General features: G+C 39.7%; 1 protein-coding gene across 3 annotated transcripts in view; it reads right to left on the bottom strand.

Annotated features, from left to right (window-relative positions):
- mitfb (melanocyte inducing transcription factor b) overlaps positions 1-18,791 on the bottom strand; it is a 42,465-nt gene extending 23,674 nt beyond the window's left edge. For 2 of the 3 annotated variants that reach the window (XM_054778064.1, XM_054778150.1), the window contains exons 1-2: positions 18,561-18,791; positions 2,706-2,940 (exon numbers count right to left, since the gene is read on the bottom strand). In XM_054778064.1, coding sequence (XP_054634039.1) covers positions 2,706-2,940; positions 18,561-18,664 — 339 coding nt within the window. In that variant the 5' untranslated portion in view covers positions 18,665-18,791. Of the gene's footprint in view, positions 1-2,705; positions 2,941-11,655; positions 12,046-18,560 lie in introns of those variants that run through there. The other variant, XM_054778238.1, reaches the window with a different exon arrangement.
- Between the last annotated feature and the right edge of the window lie 2,375 nt (positions 18,792-21,166).

Below are 21,166 nucleotides of genomic sequence, written 5' to 3'. Positions count from 1 at the left end.
TTTGAAAATGCTTCATTTAGGGAAAAAAATCATCCTACAACAATTTTGAATACAGTGGAACCTTGGTTAGCATCTGCCCGAGTTAGCGTGATTTTCGGTTGACTTTGAAAATGTACGCCACAATTTTGCCTCGATTTGCCTGCATTCTCCGTTTAGCATACAACATGGCAAGTGTCCTTTCATGTTGTATACTGTGTGAGTCCCACTTTGTCCTTAATGGGGGTTTTTTTTGTTTGTTTTTTTAAATGACAAAATGTCCTTCCTTGTTACTAGCATCCTATTAGTTAGCTTAGATGGCAACCAGAACTGGAAGTTACGTCACCATCTATGAAGTCATCAGCAGTTGACTCTCAAAAATGTTAACGCCAAACAGTGGAACCTTGATTAGCGTCATTAATTCATTCCAGAAGGCCCGTCTCTAACCAAAACGGGCATTAACGGAATAGAATTTTCCCATAAGAAATAATGAAAAAATGGTTACCGGTAGTTTTACATGCATAAAACAATTTTAAATGCATATAAATGATGAATGAAAATGATAAATGAGCATTTAAGGTTACTTTACCTTCACTGAAGACGTGACTTCCCAAAGACATGATGTGGCGGCGAGATCAACCACCACCACCTTCCTGTGTTCAGTCACACCAAGAATCACGTCTTCAATGAAGGTAAAAGTAACCTTAGATGTTCATTTATCCCTTTAATCCATCATTTTTATATTTATATGCATTTCCAATTGTTTTCTGCATGTAAAACTCTAATTGTAAAACTAACCATTTTTGGCTTTCTGGAACGGATGAATTTTTTCATAAGCATTTTTTCATTATTTCTTATGGGATAATTCTATTCCGTTAATGCCCGTTTTGGTTAGAGACGGACCTTCTGGAACGAATTAATGACGCTAACCAAGATTCCACTGTAAGTACTTTTTTTTCTCTTAAATATGCCGTGGAATGAAAGCGTTGTGGGCTAATTACGAGCATTCTTCACTGAATTAGTGTTCGGTGTGTGGCAAGGCAGTGCTCTCCTTTGTCTTGATCGCTAAACTGATCCCTTGCTTATACCCCGGGAGGTCAGAGGTCACTTGGTTAATTAAGGGTCCAATCAGTCTTTAGATAAACTCATCTGAGCTTAATGTTTGCACTTTTTGAGGTCCAGCAGCTCTGCCTGGTACCCCTGATCTTTGCGCGCACTCTGTTAATCTAGCCACAGACAGGGGGAGTAGGTTAACCCAGCTCAACAGCGCCAAGCTGGAACAGCTTTTTCATTTGACGACTTCAGTCAGCGAAGAATGTCTGTAAGCTCTTGCCAAACCAGAAAAATAACTTCAACTCCTCGTATTGTACACAAGGTGAGGGTTCGAGGAGGGGGTGTCCTAAAGCTCTCAAAGCGCTGCAGATTATGTTGATGCTGCGTGAGGGAACCGGTGTTTGCGGCCCATATACTGTACTGTATTGGAGCGCCATAGCTGGCCCATGCCACACACATGCAAGGGTGATGAAAGTGTGGCTGAGCAAGCAACCATGAAATCTCTCAATGTGCTGTGGATGGATTTAGTTCAACAAAGATTACTCAATTTCTGCCAGTGTATTGGCCCTTTACAACACCCCCAATGTGAGATTATACAACTTTGATGTCTTATAATCAGAGCATATATATATATATATATATATATATATATATATATACAGTATATATCCTCAATGTGCAGTATATTTGAAATTAGTAGATATTATGAATGTAATGAATGCACGTATTCCTGCAAACTTATACATTATTAATAATTAATATTTTTTCTACATAAAAAGCATGCCATGTGTGCACAACTTTACCTTTTCATTTAGTCATCAATGACAAAGTCAAATCCGGTGTTGTTCTGGAGTGATTATTACAAATATTTTTTTTTTTTTTATGCCGACATTTTTCTGAATAAATGCCATAATGCTATAAACATTTTTAATTCAGTCTTTAAAGAAAAATTCTTAAAATTCAAATGTTGTTCGGCTGTTAAAGTGCTGTTCTACAGTGATTATTAAAATAGATTTTTTTTTTAAATTCTTGACAATCACAGAACACAATTCTAAAAAGAAAAAAAAATGTGTTTTTAAAAAAAAAAAAAACAGTAGTAACATTTCAATTTTAAAACAGCCACACCGCACTGCAGAAGAACACAATGGTAAAATGATTTTAAATAACAGGCAAATCAATTTCTATCAATATTTGAGCGACAACAGGGCAAAAAGGAAACTTACCAAACAGCGGTGTTAAAATGCGCCCTCAAACACAACAGCCTCCACTTGTACAGAAATACCTTAAGAGTCTCCTGGCCCTCGCACTGCCAGGGAATCAAAGCTATGAAAAGATGTGAATGTAGCTGAGCAAATAGGATTAAAGATGGCTAAATCCAAATGGCTGGAAGCACAGCATGCATTAAAGAGGAATTCTCTCAAGAAAGATAATCCCCATATACACATTCTAACACACTTCACTCACTCCTGGTCTTCTTTTTTTATGCACACTCATAGTAAATCTGTTATTGCTTGACTGTCTACACAGTCAATACAATCTATAAATACACTGCAGACTGCAGCAATGACACATGCTGACTCCAGAGATGGAAATATTATCAGTGAATAATCAAACTACGTCTCAAATTTTCCTTCATCTGCCCCGCCATCAAGCACCAGAATCAGAGTGTGTCCTACCTTCAGCACCTCCATGGGCACCTGGGCAGCGGGCGGGGCAGGGACGGTGACATTGATGGCAGGGGTCTGTGCTGCTGTGGTTTGTGGGTACTGGGAGGCCTGCTGCCTCCGCTGCTCCCGTCGTTCCTGCTCCTGAAGCTGCTCCCGCATCAGCTGTTGTCGCAGCAAGATGCGTGAGGTTGTGGCCGAGGAGCTGAGCGGAGGTTTGGAGGAGCCATGCTGCTCCGCAGGGCTGCTGCAGAGGGAGAGAACGATGCTTGGTGAATTAGGCAAGACAGCCACAGCTAAAGAGGGCGGGGGGGAATTGAAAATGTGAGGAGACGAGCATAAACTTTAAAGTGAAAAGAGAGGGCAGAGAGAGGTCAGATGAAGAGAGAAAGAGGTCAAGCAAAAGAGGAGACAGATTAGCAGTGATGGAGAGCAAAAATGAAGGAGGGAACGAGGAGAAAGTAAATGGTTCGCGTAAATACCACCTGATTAGTACTGTTTTGGGGAGCCTTTATCGAAGTAAATCACATAATAGATAAAAAGCAGCATCAACTCAATCCAATTTTTATTAAAATTTTTATTTAAGATTTTCTACACACCATAATGGCAATAAAAGCTTTTCTATAATACATTTTTCGCCCATAATGAATATCACAATTTAATATTTTCCCTGTTAAACAGTAAGATCTTTATAATGTCGGAAAACCCCAAACTTGACACTTCCGCTTTTTAAATAAAACAATACCTTCTTTAGTATATAATTCTAGGGCCCTTTGACTTCCATGTTAACGGAATCGCAGACGGAATCGTGGAATTGACCAATAAAAACAGAATCTACTGTTAGATGCAGAATCTGGCATTATGTGAATGAAATGCTGTCATCGTGCGAAGGAACGTTTGCGTGGGGAAGTATTTCCATTGCTGGCCGCTAAATGGCGTCTAATCGGCGACCTGAAACACTGGCAAAAGTTGGAGAAAAAACTTTGAAACTCTTCTCTTATGGAGCGTGAACGGAAGCTAGCAGGATTAGTTTATTTTAGCAGAGCATGCTAGTGGGGCTGTGTGTGTGTGTGTTTACACAATGCTGTGTTTTACCGTTTGTTAATGCGAAGAAGCGTTTTACAATGCCCGCTGACGTCATACAAGTTCTGAGTGAAATAGGGACGAGAAGCACGTTTATTCTTACTCCCAGCTTCTCTTAACCGTCAACAGACAACAAAATAAGGCGGTTATAAAAAATACTGTATCTTACTGTACATTAATAACGCAGCTGGAATGGCATTGGTGACGATGTCTTCCTTAACCACAAGCACGGGCAATAGTTATGAGGATTTTGTGTCTGCAGAGGCTGACATCCCATTCGAAAAGCCAAGCTACATCCTTTCTGAAATACTAGGCAAAATTGGCCAATGATGTATTGCATCAATAAATGTAAGGATTTTTGCATTCAATTAACAGACATTTTATTTACTGTCACAAAAGTACACACTATGTGCAGGTAAAATACTGTAAGTGTAAAAAAAATTTAATTAAAAAAATTTAAACAGAAAAACATTTGTAAAAAAAAAAATAAAAACTGACGTTATAGCGCCTTATAATTACAATATTTTGAATTTACAATGAGCCACACATGGATCAACAACATACAGTATATACTGTACAGCTTAAACAACATCCTTGTTTGAATGAATACTAAAATGTAGGAGGAGCATATACTGTACATCACCTTTTTACCTCCGCCAAGTACAAGGAAACGATACATATGAATGGGGTGTCACGATACACTCAGCTGCCATGTCAAGACGATACAAGACGATATTTATGATTACTTTTAAGAAAATAACAAAATATACGACTGCACAATGAGACTTTTTCATATAAATGAGTCACAAAAAAATGCAGGTACATTTTAAAATGCTTTATAACTTTGCATGCATGACCTACGGAAGCATAATGCCTTTAACTGTTGAACTTCTTTCCACAAATTTAAACAAAAACTAAAAATTCTAAAAATTAAAATAATGACAGCAGTTCTAGCTGCTACTACTAATCATTTATGTTGGTGTTATGTAAAGACACATGTAAAATAGTGTAGGTTGCAGATTACAGTAGATTAGGTTTGTTTATGCTAAAAGAACTACAGTTCCCATGGCTTAGAGTGTAAAATCAGGGAGTAGTGAATTTCCAAAATAGATGCTAATAGCACACGTTTTGATATAGGTTTTATGCAGTGATCGTGTTTTGATCTGACAAATCTTAAGTATGTTTGATCAAGTGTAGAATTACTACAGCTTCTGCTTGACCATCTGAAACTCTGATGGAAAAAAGTACCTTGTGTCTCACCCACCTGAGCAAACGAGTGACGCTGGGAAAACCTGAGGCCAGCTTGGATTGCAAGGTTTGTAGTGTGTGCAAAATATTTAATGTGCGGTTCCAATCCTGCCTCATGCAGTACCGCTTCCATATTACGTGTATTATGTTTTACAGTAGCAGTGCCATACCTCATAGTCTGGCTGTACTGTTCTCGCGAGACAGCTTTTCTCTTAAATGAGAAATATAGTCACATTTTAATCTCACCTCTACACCTCTAATTATTAATAATTTCATGGTTGAGTCTAATGAGGATGAAGCGGTATAGAAAATGAATGGATGGTTGAGTCTTTATCTATTTGTCTGTGTCCAGAATTATACAAAAACTACTGAAACCATTCCCATGCAGCTTCATGTAGGGGTGTGGCATGGGCCAAGGAAGAAAGTATAACTTTTTTTAAATTTTCATTGTGATTGGCTGATCTGGCAGCTGGAATACTTAATGAATGTATTACTGCCACCAACAAAGACCAGGGACTGTGTTCAGTGTTTTTTCTTTTACTTTTATAATGAGCTGAACAATTTCACAATGGTTTGGTTATCTTCCACATACAGTACTTCCCTATTATCTGCCATTTCAGTGTTACATTACAGTATTACACCAGCCACAAACCTAGGAAGAAAGAATTTACCGTTATTTGTACTCTTCTTCACATTATTCTTTCTAACATACACACCAGTTAGATAAGATGCGCAGGCTTTCGATAAGAATTAGTGTAACTGACAGCAAAAAAACATCTGTCAGCTAAATTCAACATGCATACATAAATGGTTTTGCATTAGAGAAAGAGGAACAACAGGGGCTGTTTCAGGTTTTCCCACTCTCTTTAAACCTAGACGCCTACTCCCCAGACAGAGTCCTGCGCTCCTAAAATAGAGAGACTCTGGTGAAGCAGAAGTTGTCGGGATGAAGCCTTCAACGAGTGAGTGATCCTTTTGATAAAACTCAGCAAAACGTCTGGCCAATCCAGCTGTGCAGTAATCGGACTAATTAGCCAGCAGAGTCAAACACAGCTTCGGTCTACCATGTATTCAGTGGGTGTTGAGCCCTTAACATACCATAATTCCCCGCTCCTTCTCTCCCACCGATGAATATAATCTCATTGTCTGAAGAGACACCCACTGAACCCTGGACACGAGCAAAAATACATACATGTGTTTAAAAAAAAAAAAAAAAAGCTAAAAAAATAAAATAACATTTCTGGTAATTATAAACGGAAGAAGCAGATGAAGTAAATGGTCATTAATTTCTTAGTCAAGACTTGTCTGGGTTATTTCAATCAACTATTTGTATTCAGTATATGTTATTTTTTCATTTTTTTGTTGTTGTCATGGCATGCACTTGTGATATTGAATTGTAGTATTGAAAATACAATTGAATATCAATATCGCCCAAAGCATTCATGCATTATTCATGCATTATGCATTTGAAAAAAAATTGTTTTGTATTCACTTAATGAAGTTGCTGTAGCATGAACAACATTGCCGAGCATGAAAGGGTAATTGCGGATTATAAACAGTTAGACAAACAGCAAAGTCTAGCAAGTCTATCAAGTCAAAATACTTCTGGCCTAAAATTAGATTTAATATATTAAACATTTCATCATGGTGAGCTTTTATTGCACTATATTAGCTGGCAGAACATATGCAGTCTGAAGAAAACTCAGTTGAATTAAATGTTTCTGATGTGATTATATACCGGTACTTAGAATTTAGCTGCTATATCCATTTAATGATCAAGGAATAAATGCACATGATTATTTGCTTGGAGGGATGGGCAGTATAATCATAAGAAGGAGCACGTCCCTTGCACTTTTTCAAAAGGCAGGAACAATTTTACGCTATATGGAGACAGATCAAGCACTAGGACCAAGCGGAAAGCTTAGACTGCACACAAACTCATTGATTGGCTCTGCCTTTCCTTGCTAACGTGTTTGGCTGTCTCTGCCGTCACTCCCTGTGAGCCTGGACTTGCATACCAGTGTTTGTTTAGATGGTCAGAGTTCGTGTTCATCTGCCACTGCAAGCTGTTAAGATGTTAGGCGTTTGTTCTGCCAGGGTCACGTCAGCTACAGTATATGGGTTTTTATATCAGAAGTTTAATTTACAATGCCATTTTAATCTGTGTTAAATAATAATGACAATAAGTGATCAATAACATTGGGTACACAGTATTGATTAATAAACTAGTAGATGTTTCAAGATGTTTCTTATGTTCTTATTCTTTCTTGTGTTTTCTTTCTTTTCTTGGGAGAATGAACAGAATAAGATTTTCATTGCATGGTATAACTGCTGTTTTACTATGCACATGACAATAAAACTCTCTTGAATCTTGAATCTTGAATCTTGAATGAACTTCAATTACTGTTGAACAAAGAACTTCTATTAACCTTTATTTTTATGTCAAGCTTAGTTCTGGTTGCTTTGTACTTCACCTAAAACCTAGAAGCTGCTTTAAAGCTCATATGCATAAGTCCTTTGTCTGCAAGAGTGATTGTGTTTCTTTCTTCACAGAATTTCAAATCCAAGTCACTGGATCTAATGTTTTATTTTTTTTCCGTTTGTTTTGTTCCCAATGCCGAAGAGAATTACATTTTTTGTATCATTTCCTGGTCTGTGGGATCAAAAATTTGTGTGCACGATTACCTACTAGAAATCATGTTTTCATGTTTTCTGATGGCTTTTAGAAGGCATAGTAAAAAAAAAAAAAAAAACAAAAAAAAAACAACAACATAATTGCTTGGATTCTTCATACATTTGCACGACTACTTGTTGTTAAGCAGAGTTTGCAAAGCATAGTCATTTGTCGCAAGCATTTATGTGGCTCCTGTTGAGTCGTAGGGTTCATAAACTGGTTTGCTGTTGGTTTCGCCTGCTCTGTTCTGCTTCTTTGCCGGAGTTTGACGCTCAGCTTCCCTTTGGTTTTCGGGTGTGGTGCTGCCTCGTCCAGGTGTGTGTTATCCTGCTGATTTCGGCCAGTGCTGTGCCTTGTTGTTAGGGTTGGGCATTGAGTCTCGAGCATCGACAGGAACCGGGACTGACATTCCAATTCCCCCTGGGATCGTTACATAAAATTTTGATCGCTAGTTTCAAAGCCCTGTATGTGGACTGAGCAACAATGACAAAGCTGCCGAATACCAATGAAGAAGAAGCTTCAAGAAGCGTGTGTATCCATTGCAACCATGGACAGTGTGAGGTGAGCTCAAAACTTTGGCTGAACTTCAGTTAAAAAAAAAAAAAAAAAAAAAAAAAGAAGAAGAAGGAAACCAGTCAGCTCTGTGCAACATAGGAGGGTGTACGACCAACATGATTAAAAACCTCCGGATTCAAAGTGTAGAACTAATAGAGTGCATGGCGCCGCCCTAACCAGTCAGAATCCAGTAAGTAAAACAATAAATTTCATATGTCTTATGCCAACATTGAGGCAGCAAACAAATTATACTAGTGCTAATACGGTGGGTGAACTCAAACATCCAGCTAACGTTAGCCTGTGTACTTTTTCATAGACAAACATTTCACAAGTTGTTCTTTTTTGTTTTTTTGATATTCTGCACCCAGGATTTATTTAACTTAAATGGTTAGATATTTATATGCTGGTTGAAAATAGCCCTACGGGAAATTCATAGTAAAGTTTCTAAAAATTAATCTAATTAAAAACTTCATGGAGAAGTTCAGATGAAAAAAGGGTTTGGCAGTGGTGTACAGTCAGGGCCAGCAAAGCCTTCTCTTCTCTATCAGAAGCACCGACACTACATTTAAAACTTAAATTGCAGTATTGTTCTATGAAATTATAACTTATTCCTAACACTCAATCTTCATTTTGTAGCATGTCGCTTGGCTGCACTGCTTCCGGTATGTGTTATGTTGGATTTTTTTTGTCCAATAAAATTTCAACTTCTGTGTGTTGCCATATTGATGTAATCTGCCCAGGGCCTTCAGAATTAGGAGTGTTGGCCCATGTCAATTAAGCACTATTAGCAATGGGGCTGTTTCTTTAACCAATCAAATATCAGATTCACCTCGCAAAACTGGCTAGCTGGCCCACAGTGATGTAAGTATTTTTCCATCATCTGATTGGTTGATCTCTGAAAGCCTGTTCCTAACACTTCAAATTACCAGTGCGCTTGAACACATCATCACATGAAAAATGCAGCCCTTAACTGATCCTGTTCATCATCCTGTGTGTGTTATATGATCAAATACTGTATATATTTTATGTAAATCAGCCTGAGAAAGGGTTTGTTGGCCACTTGTGCTTGATGGTCCCGTGTCGGGTGCCGTGCGTGGGGATACCAGGAGTGCTGTCCTGGGGTATCAGCTAATAAACTGTGAGCCACTAAAGCGTTCAAAAGCTCTATCAAACTTTAAGGTCGGATTCTTTGTAAATCAGATTACTACTTATTGTTGCAGTCATCATTTCTACCATGTTCCCACTCAGTTATTTGGTGCTGCTTTAGACGACTGGCACACAGACATCAAGGATATCATTCATAATTGCTGTTATAATTTTAGTATTTTAAGAAAAACATTTTTGGTCTCACAGTTTTTACTTCCATCCATCCATCCACCCATTTTGGATGCTGCTTATCGTAATTAGGGTGGCGGGGGTATGCTGGAGCCTATCCACTTAAATTGTATTAATAGTATAAATAGTCTCAACTTCCAACCCTTCAAGGCAAACTGGCGTAAAACACATTCTTCTTCACCTCTGACGCAGTAACAACAAGACAGAAGTGCAGCAGCACCTCCAGGCACGCAAGAGCATTTAACAGTTTCTGTCTCTACCTCATGAGATTCGTGTTTGGTGGTGTAAGAGAACAAGGCGCCTTCTCAGGGGGAATGGGTTGATGAGTAAAAAATCTCTTCAGGAATGGTCACATGATTATCCACATCATTAGCCTCCTAGCAAAATGCATTAATTAACCAGACGCTATAGTGACATAATAAAAAGGAATAAGACTTTCCACAGCCGTGTGGAAACCTAGGGAGCACTTGTTCTACCATCAGACTTGCTTAATCAGTCACTAGACCTGTATTATGTCAGGGTTATGGTTAAATAAAAAGTAAACTTAAATTAAACACACAAAAATTCTTATTGCTTGGTTGGGAGCACCAGGGATAAAAGGGTAACAACTGGCCTGTGAATATAATTACATGTTTAAAGAAACTAATGTACATGACAACCAATTAACATGCAAATAAAAAATATACAACATTGCATATACAGTAGACTAGCTGGGTGCACAGAAACTACTACTATGTCATCATCTTGGTCGCATGAATCAGCAACCAGTGCAGGTTTTCCGCTCAATGCAGGAACCTCTGAGCCTTGTGATGGCGGTGATGGGAGCCACTCTGCTGCCATCAAGTGGCGATGAAAACAGAAACTTTCAAACTTCTGCTTACTTTTTCCCCATAGTGCAACACTGATACTGATATGACGAACATCTGTGGTTTTCTAATATGAAATCACCTGCGTCAGTTGCCTTGGTAAAGCGCATTCTGCCAAATAATAGTTGAATAATTGATTTTCATTATTCAAATATGCAATGCTGCCAAATAGGGGGCACCTCAAAACATTACCTTTGGTAAATATTTCCCTGTGATTGGCATCCAACCAGGGGTGCAATCCGCCTTTAAACCACCAGCTGGGAAAAACTCCTGGTAGACTATTTCAATGTTTTTGTTTTTTTTTTAATCACTATTGTCATTATTTTTGCACAAATCCATGGTATTAATATGCTCAAAACAGTTTTGAAGAATCCTAGTAACTCACAGCAAAAGTTGTGAGGATCCTTTAAAATGGTGCTAAAGATGGTGTTTCCTCAACAATCTTTGATAAGATCACGGACATGCATGAATGTTTCAATAAATACGGAATCATTTTAAGGCAAATTGGGGCTGGGGTGTGAGTAACACTGGGCTTAAATGAATGTGTGTGTGTGTGCACCACATTATGTCCTTGGTCCGCTTTTGCCAATAGACTGCCAAAATGCAAAATGTTATTTTAGTTTTTTTGTTTTTTTTTACTTTTTACTTTGTGTGTAATGTGTGTTTGCATGTACATCCTCTCATTACTTTGTGTGTAATGTGTGTAACCAAGAAACCAAGGAGAAAATACAATTGCTGCAGTCTTGGGAAGCCCGACCGATCCACTTGGTCCAACTCATAATTCTTCTCTTTATACGAAGCCACCAAACAACATATTAAAATAATCTGAAAAGTGATGATGAAGAAGCTTTCTTATGAGGAAGGAGCACACTTAAAGGGGCAAGTAGGAGTACACAGATGCCCCTACCCTTTGAAACCTCCAACAACAATGAATAGTGCTATCTATTGGACGCTGATGGTATAACAGCTTGATTTTAAAAACAGCAAACATGAAGAAGACTTTTTGTGTTTTAAAGTAAGTGTATGGTGTATTTGTGTGTAATTAGTGAACACCCACTGTAATGCTGATTTTGGGGGGCAAAAGCTGTTTCAGCACAAACAACACAAGCTAAAATGAACGTAGAGTCAAACATTACTTTAAAAAAATCGATAGCTTTAACACATGCCAGTACTATCCTAGCCGCTGTGCCGCCATACTCACACACAGTCAAATGAGCAGGGTCTGTACACTTGCACTCTGACGGCCTCCATATTTGTTTGTTTATTCCTGAAGGCGCACCGCCCGCCCTTGGAGCCCAGTGAAAGTCATGCCGCTTGGTGCAGTGCTGAAAGTGTGTCAGAGGTGGGAGGCTCCTGGGCCTAGCCCGCTCTCTCCAATCGCCATGCAGAGTCCTAGACAGGGGACCAACCCCCGTCTGAGCAAACCCGAGCCAAGGGGAAGAGCGTGTACCCGACACGTACTGCCCACCGACGCACAGATTCCAAACACACAAAGATAGAATAACTGATATGAGTCTCTACTGGTGAGTGGTTGGTCTGCAAAGTTTAGTCACTTTAACCCGTCAGTGTCTCAGTTACACAAATTCAACAGTTTTATGTCGCATTAATACGTTTCATAAACTAACCCAAATTGGCCTGACATCAGAATGGGAAGTCTTACCTGGGGAAACTGCATTAGTTATCAGTTGCACTCATTCAACCCCAGCCAGGATCTGTTGCTGAGTCATAACAACAAGCCTGTATTCATGGGACATTTGCTCTTAAGCATCTGAAATTGGTTCAACTTAAAACAATACGGTTCTTGTTTGGACATACAGTAAACACTAGGGGTGTCAGAAGACCAGACGACACACAAGATTGGGTCTACGAGAATGAGACAAGACGAGATTTTAACATTACTTTTAATAAAGGTCAAATAAAAAAATAGAAAAAATATATGACAATATATTGCAATCTACTACTGTAATTGCTAATTACACTTTTCTTCACTCTGTGTATGATACTGGCCCCGCCTCCACCCACAAAGAGACTGTATAACTGACAAAAGGGCTCACTCAGTTTATGCCATTGTTCTATGGAACAAATGCGCTAAGGTGCTGAAACCAGTGCACAGAGTGAACTCTCTTCCTGCCTGTTTGGAGGCGGGAGGCGAGAGACGAGAAAACAGAGATGCATGCACTTGGCAATATATTAAGGCCGGCAAAATTATTGAATTAATTTTCATTTATTGTGTGATTAATTTATTAAATTATTATTGTCCCAGGCCTAGTGCTCACTAGACATTTTTTTCTGAACGAGAAATCTTGTCTTGTCATGTTTTAATCTTGCGAGATCTTGTAACACCGCTAGTAAACACCGCTATTTCAGTCCTCAATAACTCAAGTTGTCATCGAAGAAGTACCAGTCTTTATTCTAAAAACATAATCCTTACCCTACATCTTATATATCTTCATTTACGACATGGTTATTTGATAATGGGGTATAAAGCCACAAATTACGTTTTAATCTAACAATAATGTTTGGTAATAAAGTGTTGGTAACGATACCAGTGACAATGCCCTTGCTGCTGCTAACATTATTATACAGTATAATATCACTGTCAACAAATGTCCTTATTTAAGCTGCTTTACAGGTAGTGTATAGGAAGTGATAAATCCACATGATTGTAGTAGGGCTGCAGCTGTCGAATATTTTAGTAGTATTAGTCAGTAGAGTATTCTACTGAAAATTTTTTAGATGAACCGAGTAATCGGAAAAAAACATATTTTTGCTTGGTTAAAGAGCAATTATAATCAAGACAATCAACAACCTGATCAACTCTACGCTCTACTCTACTCTTCCAATCAAGGTGCACTGAGCTTTAAATGCTGCACTTACGCCCAGTATGTCCTGGAGCCAACCGTGGAAGAGTGAAGATAAGGACTATAGGATGTTCCTCATTAATGGGCGCCACACACGGGAGGCGACATCTCCTCTACTCCAATAATTTTCAACGGAACTTACGATAGGGCGATTATCGCGAGTCAACGTCCGGCCAAGCAACACGCGAAATTCGTGCGTGTGAAATTTGTGCTCGTGCATGTCATCGTGCACATGCTTGCTTGCGACGTGATCCCAGAAGGTAGAAAAATCTTCACCCAATTGACGGGAGTTTCATTGATCGACCAATGAGCGGACAGGATCCTAATCAGTATGCTCTCGCAGGTAAATATGGGGGGAAAAGTAAAAATTGCCGTTCCCGGAGCTACTTGACATTTCTAAAAAAAGAATATAGAGCCATAAAGAAAAAAGCAGCGGCATGGGAACTCATTGGCGCCAGAGTAAGTTTACATTAATTTACACAGACATTTATGTAAGTTTATCTTGAATACTAGAAAGACCTGGTACTTGCAAGAGTACTCAATCAACTCCGGCCACTTTTCCTCCTCTGAACTACTGTGATACCCCCAAATTCCCTCAACATCTGACAGCCAATCAAAACCGTGGGAGACTCGTACAATTCACTCCGGATGTCCCTCACTAGTGCAGCTGCTCACAGCCGCTCGTCGTCCTCCGGTGTGCAGGGTTTGCTAGAGTTTTGCCAATCACGGTTGTTTGTCACTTCCCGTGTGTGGCGCCCATTAAAGAGACTGCCGATAAAGTTGTTTTTGTGCTTTTTGTTGCACATGGTGCATTTTGTTCAGTTTACTTTAAGGTTGAGTTAATTTATGTGTAGTGCTAAAATAAAAGTTCATTTTATTGAAAAGGATAAATATAAATGAGTCTGAAAACGCTTAAAATTATTAAACTAATTAAATAATAATTATCAATTAAATAGTTAATACAAATAGTGTTAAGACTCATGGCTTAAACATACTGGATACAAAGACTGGTAAAAACATTTTAGCAGAACTGCTAATACTTGGTGTTGCTTGCGAGTAACAATTTACCACTGTTTGGTGTTGATTTACACTGGTTGGTGTATTTTTTGTTAAGGTTTTTTTTCCCATTAAAATGGCAGAAATTGATAAATAAATGGAAAAAGACATTCCTGCCTGATCATTTGAGTGAAGTCCAAGGTCAGTGGGGAACGCTTTTCAAGTGGAGGGCCTATACACACTAAAAGCACTTAAAAAAGACAGATTTAAACAGATTTGTGAACAATCCAAAGAAAAAGGCCTTTTATGCGCATAGAAAATGTTTTTAGATCTTTGAGTTTAACTCATGCCATGCGACTGGCTGCCGACCAGTCCAGGGTGTACCCCGCCTGTCGCCCGAAGTCAGCTGGGATAGGCTCCAGCATACCCCTGCGACCTTAATGAGGATAAGCGGCATAGAAAATAGATGGATGGATGGAGTTTAACTCCAAAGACGGCAAAATAACTGTGTTTATATCTTTGTTGAGCATAAATCTTGTGATTGTGAGCATGAACCAAAACTATGACACCTAAAGGATCCAAGTTGCCACAGAGGGTCAGTGACTTTTGTCATACATAGCAGGGTTCATAAGCATTGATGTTTTTGAAGAGAATCTGATATTATGGCCATGTAACGTAATACATTTAGGTAGAGCATCATCCAGTACACCTCAACGTGTCTCTTAAATCTGGGCTCCCCAACCACTAGGCCGCGACCCGTTACCGGTCCGTGGGCGGAGTCAGTCCACCAGTCCACTTACAGGCGTAATGATAAAAAAAAAATAAACTTGAAAAAAAACCTATACATTATAAGTAAATACATACAATTTTTTTGAAATATGGGCACAAAAATAACATATAGTTACAGTTATTGCATCTTCATGTTTTGTTTCATTGAGTGTGTTTCGTGTGTGTGTGTGTGTGTGTGTGTGTGTGTGCGTGTATGAATGACCAGTGAGTGGAGACCTGTCCCACCTTGTTCAGCGGTCCTTGAACGCACTATAGTTGTGTGTGTGCTAACTTTCTCCCACACTGCACAGAGAGACTACTACTGTATTTTTCCCGTTTTTCTTTCATCTCATATTTGGTCCAAAATGCTGTGTGGGAATGAATAAAGGTAAGGTTTGATGACGTTATTGATTATTTATTACGTTATTAATGTCCATATTTGTTTGGTGCACAACCTGACGTTAATTCATGCTAGCACACTGCCGGTTACCACACACATCAAACAGCGACATTATTATCCTCTCTGAAAAATAAACTCCAGGCTCGTACTAGTAGACAATGCGTTGTCATTTTGTACTTTTAATTTGATGTTGCTGTTCCTGTCTTTAGTTTTACACAATACATAATAAATGAGATACGGTAGATATAATGTAAGAGTCCAGACTGCCGGAGGACTGTCTCTGGGTGCACAAACGTTGGACGTGCAGTGATCCCACAGGATCACTGCATGGACACAATAGATGGGTGCCGCTTTAAAAACAGCATGCTACCGAGCTAACTAGTTAGTCTCCAATTTATTTATTCTAAACTTACAAAATGGTTTCAAACAGAGTGGGGACGAAGAACAAAGTAGGAAGTAAAAAACTTACCACTTCCACACGAAATCAGAGGAGAATTTCTTTTCACTATGTCATGTCGGACATGCCATGGCTGACAACATGTAGTGTCAAGGTGATGTAATCTAATGTCATGTCTCATCAATGTCACATTACAGATGCCTAGTGGCCAGAATATAATAAAATGTAATCCAGCCATCCATTTTCTATGCCGTTTATCCTCACTAGGGTCACAGGTATGCTGGAGCCTATCCCAGTTGACTTCAGACGAGAGGCGGGGTACACCCTGGACTGGTCAACAGTCAATCGCAGGGCACATATAGACAAACAACCATTCACACTCACATTCCAACCTATGGACAATTTAGAGTCGCCAGTTAACCTAACATGCATGTTTTATGGAATGTGGAAGGAAACCGGAGTACCCGTAGAAAACCCACGCACGCACGCAGAGAACATGCAAACTCCACAAAGAGATGCCAAACGGAGATTTGAACCAAGATTTTTCCGATCTCCTGACCGTGTGGCCAACGTGCTAATCACTAGGCCACCATGCAGCCCTAAAATATAATCATATGATAATAAATATAATCTAAAAAATGTTTTTCATTGTCTTTCAATATTTTTTGACAAACAATAGTCCATAGTCAAACAACAAAACAGCGGCCATTTATTGATTAATTAATTTTCAAAAACCCACGATAGAGTGAGGGAGTGATGTTTGAACAGTGATGTAACGAGAGACAATTGTATGCATGCACAATAAATAAATGAATTATAAATGAAAAAATACAGGTACCTTAAAGTAATCCTGTGCATAGGAGATCTTAGCTCCAGTTTTTCAGCATCAGTTTTTCTTGTGAGCTGACATTCAGAGGTGACGCGAGTGTAAAAAGCGCCCTGATTTTAGAAATAACACATCCAATGCTAAATTTAAACACCTTATTTACACTGCATAAAAGACAAGTTTCACTGGCTGTGTCACATCTATATAAAGCACAAAGTCTGGTGTGTGGAGCAGAGGAGCCAGAGTGTTCTGTCAAACGGATACACGGTGAGAGAACATGACGTGAGAAGAGAACTTATTTTTAACAAAATTTGCAAACAGAAAGGAGCGACCATCACAACACATCTGACACGTCAAGTAAGTGTTCAAACTCACTGTAACACAACAACGTCTCCCAACAGTCATCAGACTATTCACATGCTGGGTCAGTGTCATGTGATCAGAGGAGGAAGTGGGCTCACATGAACCAAATAAAATGACATTAGATCAAATAATCTGTGATTCCCAGAAGTGGAGTGACTTCTTCTGCCATATTTCTTATTCATGTCACCATACCAAAAGCAGTGCACCACACTGCTGTCTTCCATGTGTATATATCAGGTAGTATAATGACATTTCACATATGAAGAAATTATCTTTAAAAAATGCTGACCATCCATGATCAGTTTTCTCCTTCATAGTGTTTTTTTTTTCAGCCATACACAGAACCAAAGAGGAGAAAAAACTGCAAATCTGCAATAAAATGTGAAGACGCAGAGCGGACACAAAACAACTGGAATCTCCTAAACATGTGCAATAAGATCTCTGTGAGGACAGACAGTGGAGTTCTGTCTTCGCCACGTCTGGCCGTGACAATAGGGTCATGGTTATGGTAAGCAGACAACATTCTGCTGCAAGACGTCACCGTTCAGCCACAACATCATCACCGTTGTACACGGGCACAGCGGCAAGTTTCACAAGCACCAGTTACATCACAGCTACAGCAGCTACAGTGCTTATGTGCCACACTGAGCAAAGCCATGCTGTTCTGATGTACCTTTATATGGCCTGTTTTAACCTTTAGTCACCGTTGAGCTCATACATATGCATGTGTTCCTTGAAGGAAACAAAACATATATATTAAACCTAAAATAGTGACTAAGTAAATTATAATATCTCAGTATTGATTATGCAGAGTATATTAATTTTTGAGTTTACGTCACAAAATAAGCCATTATATAGTAAGAAATGCAACCATTTAGAGGCACACACTGCATATACTATAATGTATCTTCATGTTACATTTTAGGTAAAGTGCTGAGGTCTTTTACCTGATGGTATACATATGCACGCCTACATTCAGTATTCATAAATTTTATGTCCTGGGGATTTGAAAGACAGCATGCACTTCTTGGCTTAGCTCTCTGTGCTCTGTTTACAAAACCTTTACAGGTGCAAACAGCAATCTCCAACATTAAAATGATAGATTACAAAAAACAATGCAATACACAAAGAATATATAATAAAAAAGCAAATGGTTTTGGGACTAACTACAACAGTACATTTCAGCATACTACTGAATGTTTTATGTCCAACAGTTTTCTACAAGTAATTATGTTAGCCAGCCATTTAGGCTGAGGAGCATCTAGCTGAACTCTGACCTGTCTACTCTCTCTGGGCTAATATTTGAAGTGGATGTTAACAAGACAACACCCAAATGTTGCATAACAGCGTGCCAGCACAAAAACATCCACAAGGAGAGGCACTCTAGGTCAGCGGGGAGCCCATAACTGGCCCCAAAGAGCACTTTACGAGACATCTGTGGGCTCATTATCACCTAAACACCAAAACCACCTCGGCGTGCCAAATAACTACTGACCTGCTTTTTAAGGGCTGACTCTTCAGCTCGTAGTACGTTTTGGGTTCCTCGTGTAAGTCCTCTCCATCGTCGAAGTCGGGAACTATTCCCGATTCGGACTGCATGTTTGAATATGTCAACTTTTATCGGCGTCAAAGTCGTAAAAAGCAGCTTTGTACGGCTCCGTACGTCTCCTCTGTGAAGCACTGAAACGGAGAGCAGCATCTGTCCGGCACCCGGAGCTCTGTAGTCCTCAATGCGGAACCGCTAACTGACTACCCGCGCTGACATGAGCTAATAAACTGCAACGACCACAATGCACCGCGGTTGTCAATGTCCGCGCGAGTGTCCAACCTGGCTGAGTGGAGTGGGGTTTCGCACTTTTATGATACAGAAACCTAACCCCATTTTAGTGTATTTATTGCATCAACCATCGTCATCATTTTATTTGAAAAAGTAGTATTGAGTCCTCACGTACACTACAGAGGACATTGCATAAATGTGTTTTTTTTTCATCCATCAGTTTTCTATGCCGCTTATCCTAATTAGATTCGCGGGGGTATGCTGGAGCCTATCCCAGCTGACTTTGGGCGAGAGGCGGGGTACACCCTGGACTGGTCGCCAGCCAATCGCAGTGTTTTTTCAGTATTTTAAAAAGGATTGTATGTTACCCAAACAAACATCATAACTTACAACTTCTCATGTGCCCATAAAACATGATGGCCGATATGGCAGCCATTCCAGAAAGACAGATCTCCCATTTCATTGGACAAACCCCAACAAATCACATATCACTGAATGGCCCAGGATGCCATGTCCACCGTACAACAGTTTTTATTCTTGTAGAATGTTTTGCATTTGAAATAAGGCTGTGAAACCCTTGTCCCTTACAGATGACACAAATGCATTGCTTAGTCTCAGGAGGATATCAGCACACTATCTGGCTGCTATAATCTGTAGCTTTGAATAGTGCTGTTAATCTTGCCTTTTCCTTGCAACTTCTCAGTTTCCTAATCCCCTCTGCTCTCCTTAGGTGTGAGAGCCTGACTCTAATTTTGCCCCACAAGTTTTTCATACCCTCCTTTTTGTGGTCCTCTGCCTTCTTCCATGATTTCCGAAAGAGGCGGCGTTCCTCCACTAGCTGCCCAATCTCCTTTTCCCATCTGCTGCTTTTCTCAGAGGGGTGTTTCTCTGCTGCAGTTCCCCAAATCCGTCACGACCTTCCTCATAGATGAGGTGTTCCTAAGAGGCAGTGTTACGACCTCTGAAAGACAATATGCAGGCTATAAATGAAGATTTTCCATAGTTACTTCTCGCAAGCTTTCGGGCAATTGACTGGTTTATCTGTGTGGCTTGCTAGCCGTCTCTTTTGGATGTTTCCTGCGTGATGTGTTGCTGAAATGTTTCAGCTGTGGGGTTTGCATCTGATGCTGCAAGTCGTCTTGTGGGGGTTGATCGTGCTCCTTTCTGCCTGGAGCAATGGTGGGCCCCGTAGTCCTGTGGTGTTCAACCTGGCTATGGTTCGTCCTTGTCTGACCTGAGGATGTAGTGCAAGCTTGCGCCTGAGTGGCCTACGACATTTTGCCTTCCCTTAGCGGATTTGCCAACCCTGACAAGTTGTAACTTTGGACCAACTACAGCATTTTCTCAGGATCATATTGTCAGCATGTTTGCATCAATCCTTACAGTGTTCTGATTGGAAATCTGTGGAAATTGCCTCAAGCAATGTTGACCTTTCTGATCAGGTCCTTATACGATACCCTCTTACCCAGGATTAAAAGAGCGAAACATTTGTGAACGACCCAGCCTATTGGTGCTAGGGGAAGTAGGATAACTCACTTATGATGTCATCTTTAAATAGCAATGTTACAAAATTTTGAAATTTGTAAGATCAAGTCTGTGATTAATTCTATCTGATAAAGCATGACTTGAACTTTAATTTGATACCTCATTCACTTCTCTACCCCAAATATTAAAGAAGTTAGAGCAGATTTTATACCCCAAAATAGTGCTTTTGGACCCCATTGCTTTGACATTGAGTCAAGACAAAAGCTTTGATCGACCCACGGACCTTGACAACTACAACTGTACTAACGTAGGCTATGAACATCTGTTTTAAAAATCAACCACCTCCATTTACATTTTTTTGATTATCAAAAACTCCAGGGAAGAAAATCAAGTGTCATATTTTTCACGTAGCTTAGCACTGCAGTGCAGCAGCAAGCTTTGGATTCGCTTTCACCCCACCCGACCCTAATTAAGATAAGCGGCATTGAAAATTGATGGATGGATGGACTAACCACAAGAAATACCTATAACTATATGTATAGCAAACATTGATGACAGGAATGTGTGTTGACGTGTGCGATGTTTGACTGTGGATGCCGCCAACACACAACGGTTTACAACGGTATATTCGAATGCTTGTTTCATTGTTGGAACCAGAAATGAGTGTTATGGATTATCAGACAGGCAGAAACACCGATTATGCACCCTCCCCATGATGCGCCGCCGCGTCAATTGACTGTATGCGGGAACCGGAAGTGCCATGTGCACATGTATTTTACCCACAGCCCATCAGAGCCACTCCGTCACATAATCACTCAAATGTACTGCATTTTACTTTT

This window comes from Dunckerocampus dactyliophorus, chromosome 1, assembly GCF_027744805.1.
Source record: "Dunckerocampus dactyliophorus isolate RoL2022-P2 chromosome 1, RoL_Ddac_1.1, whole genome shotgun sequence".
NCBI classification, from domain to species: domain Eukaryota; kingdom Metazoa; phylum Chordata; class Actinopteri; order Syngnathiformes; family Syngnathidae; genus Dunckerocampus; species Dunckerocampus dactyliophorus.
This window is presented reverse-complemented; position numbering and strand designations above follow the sequence as displayed.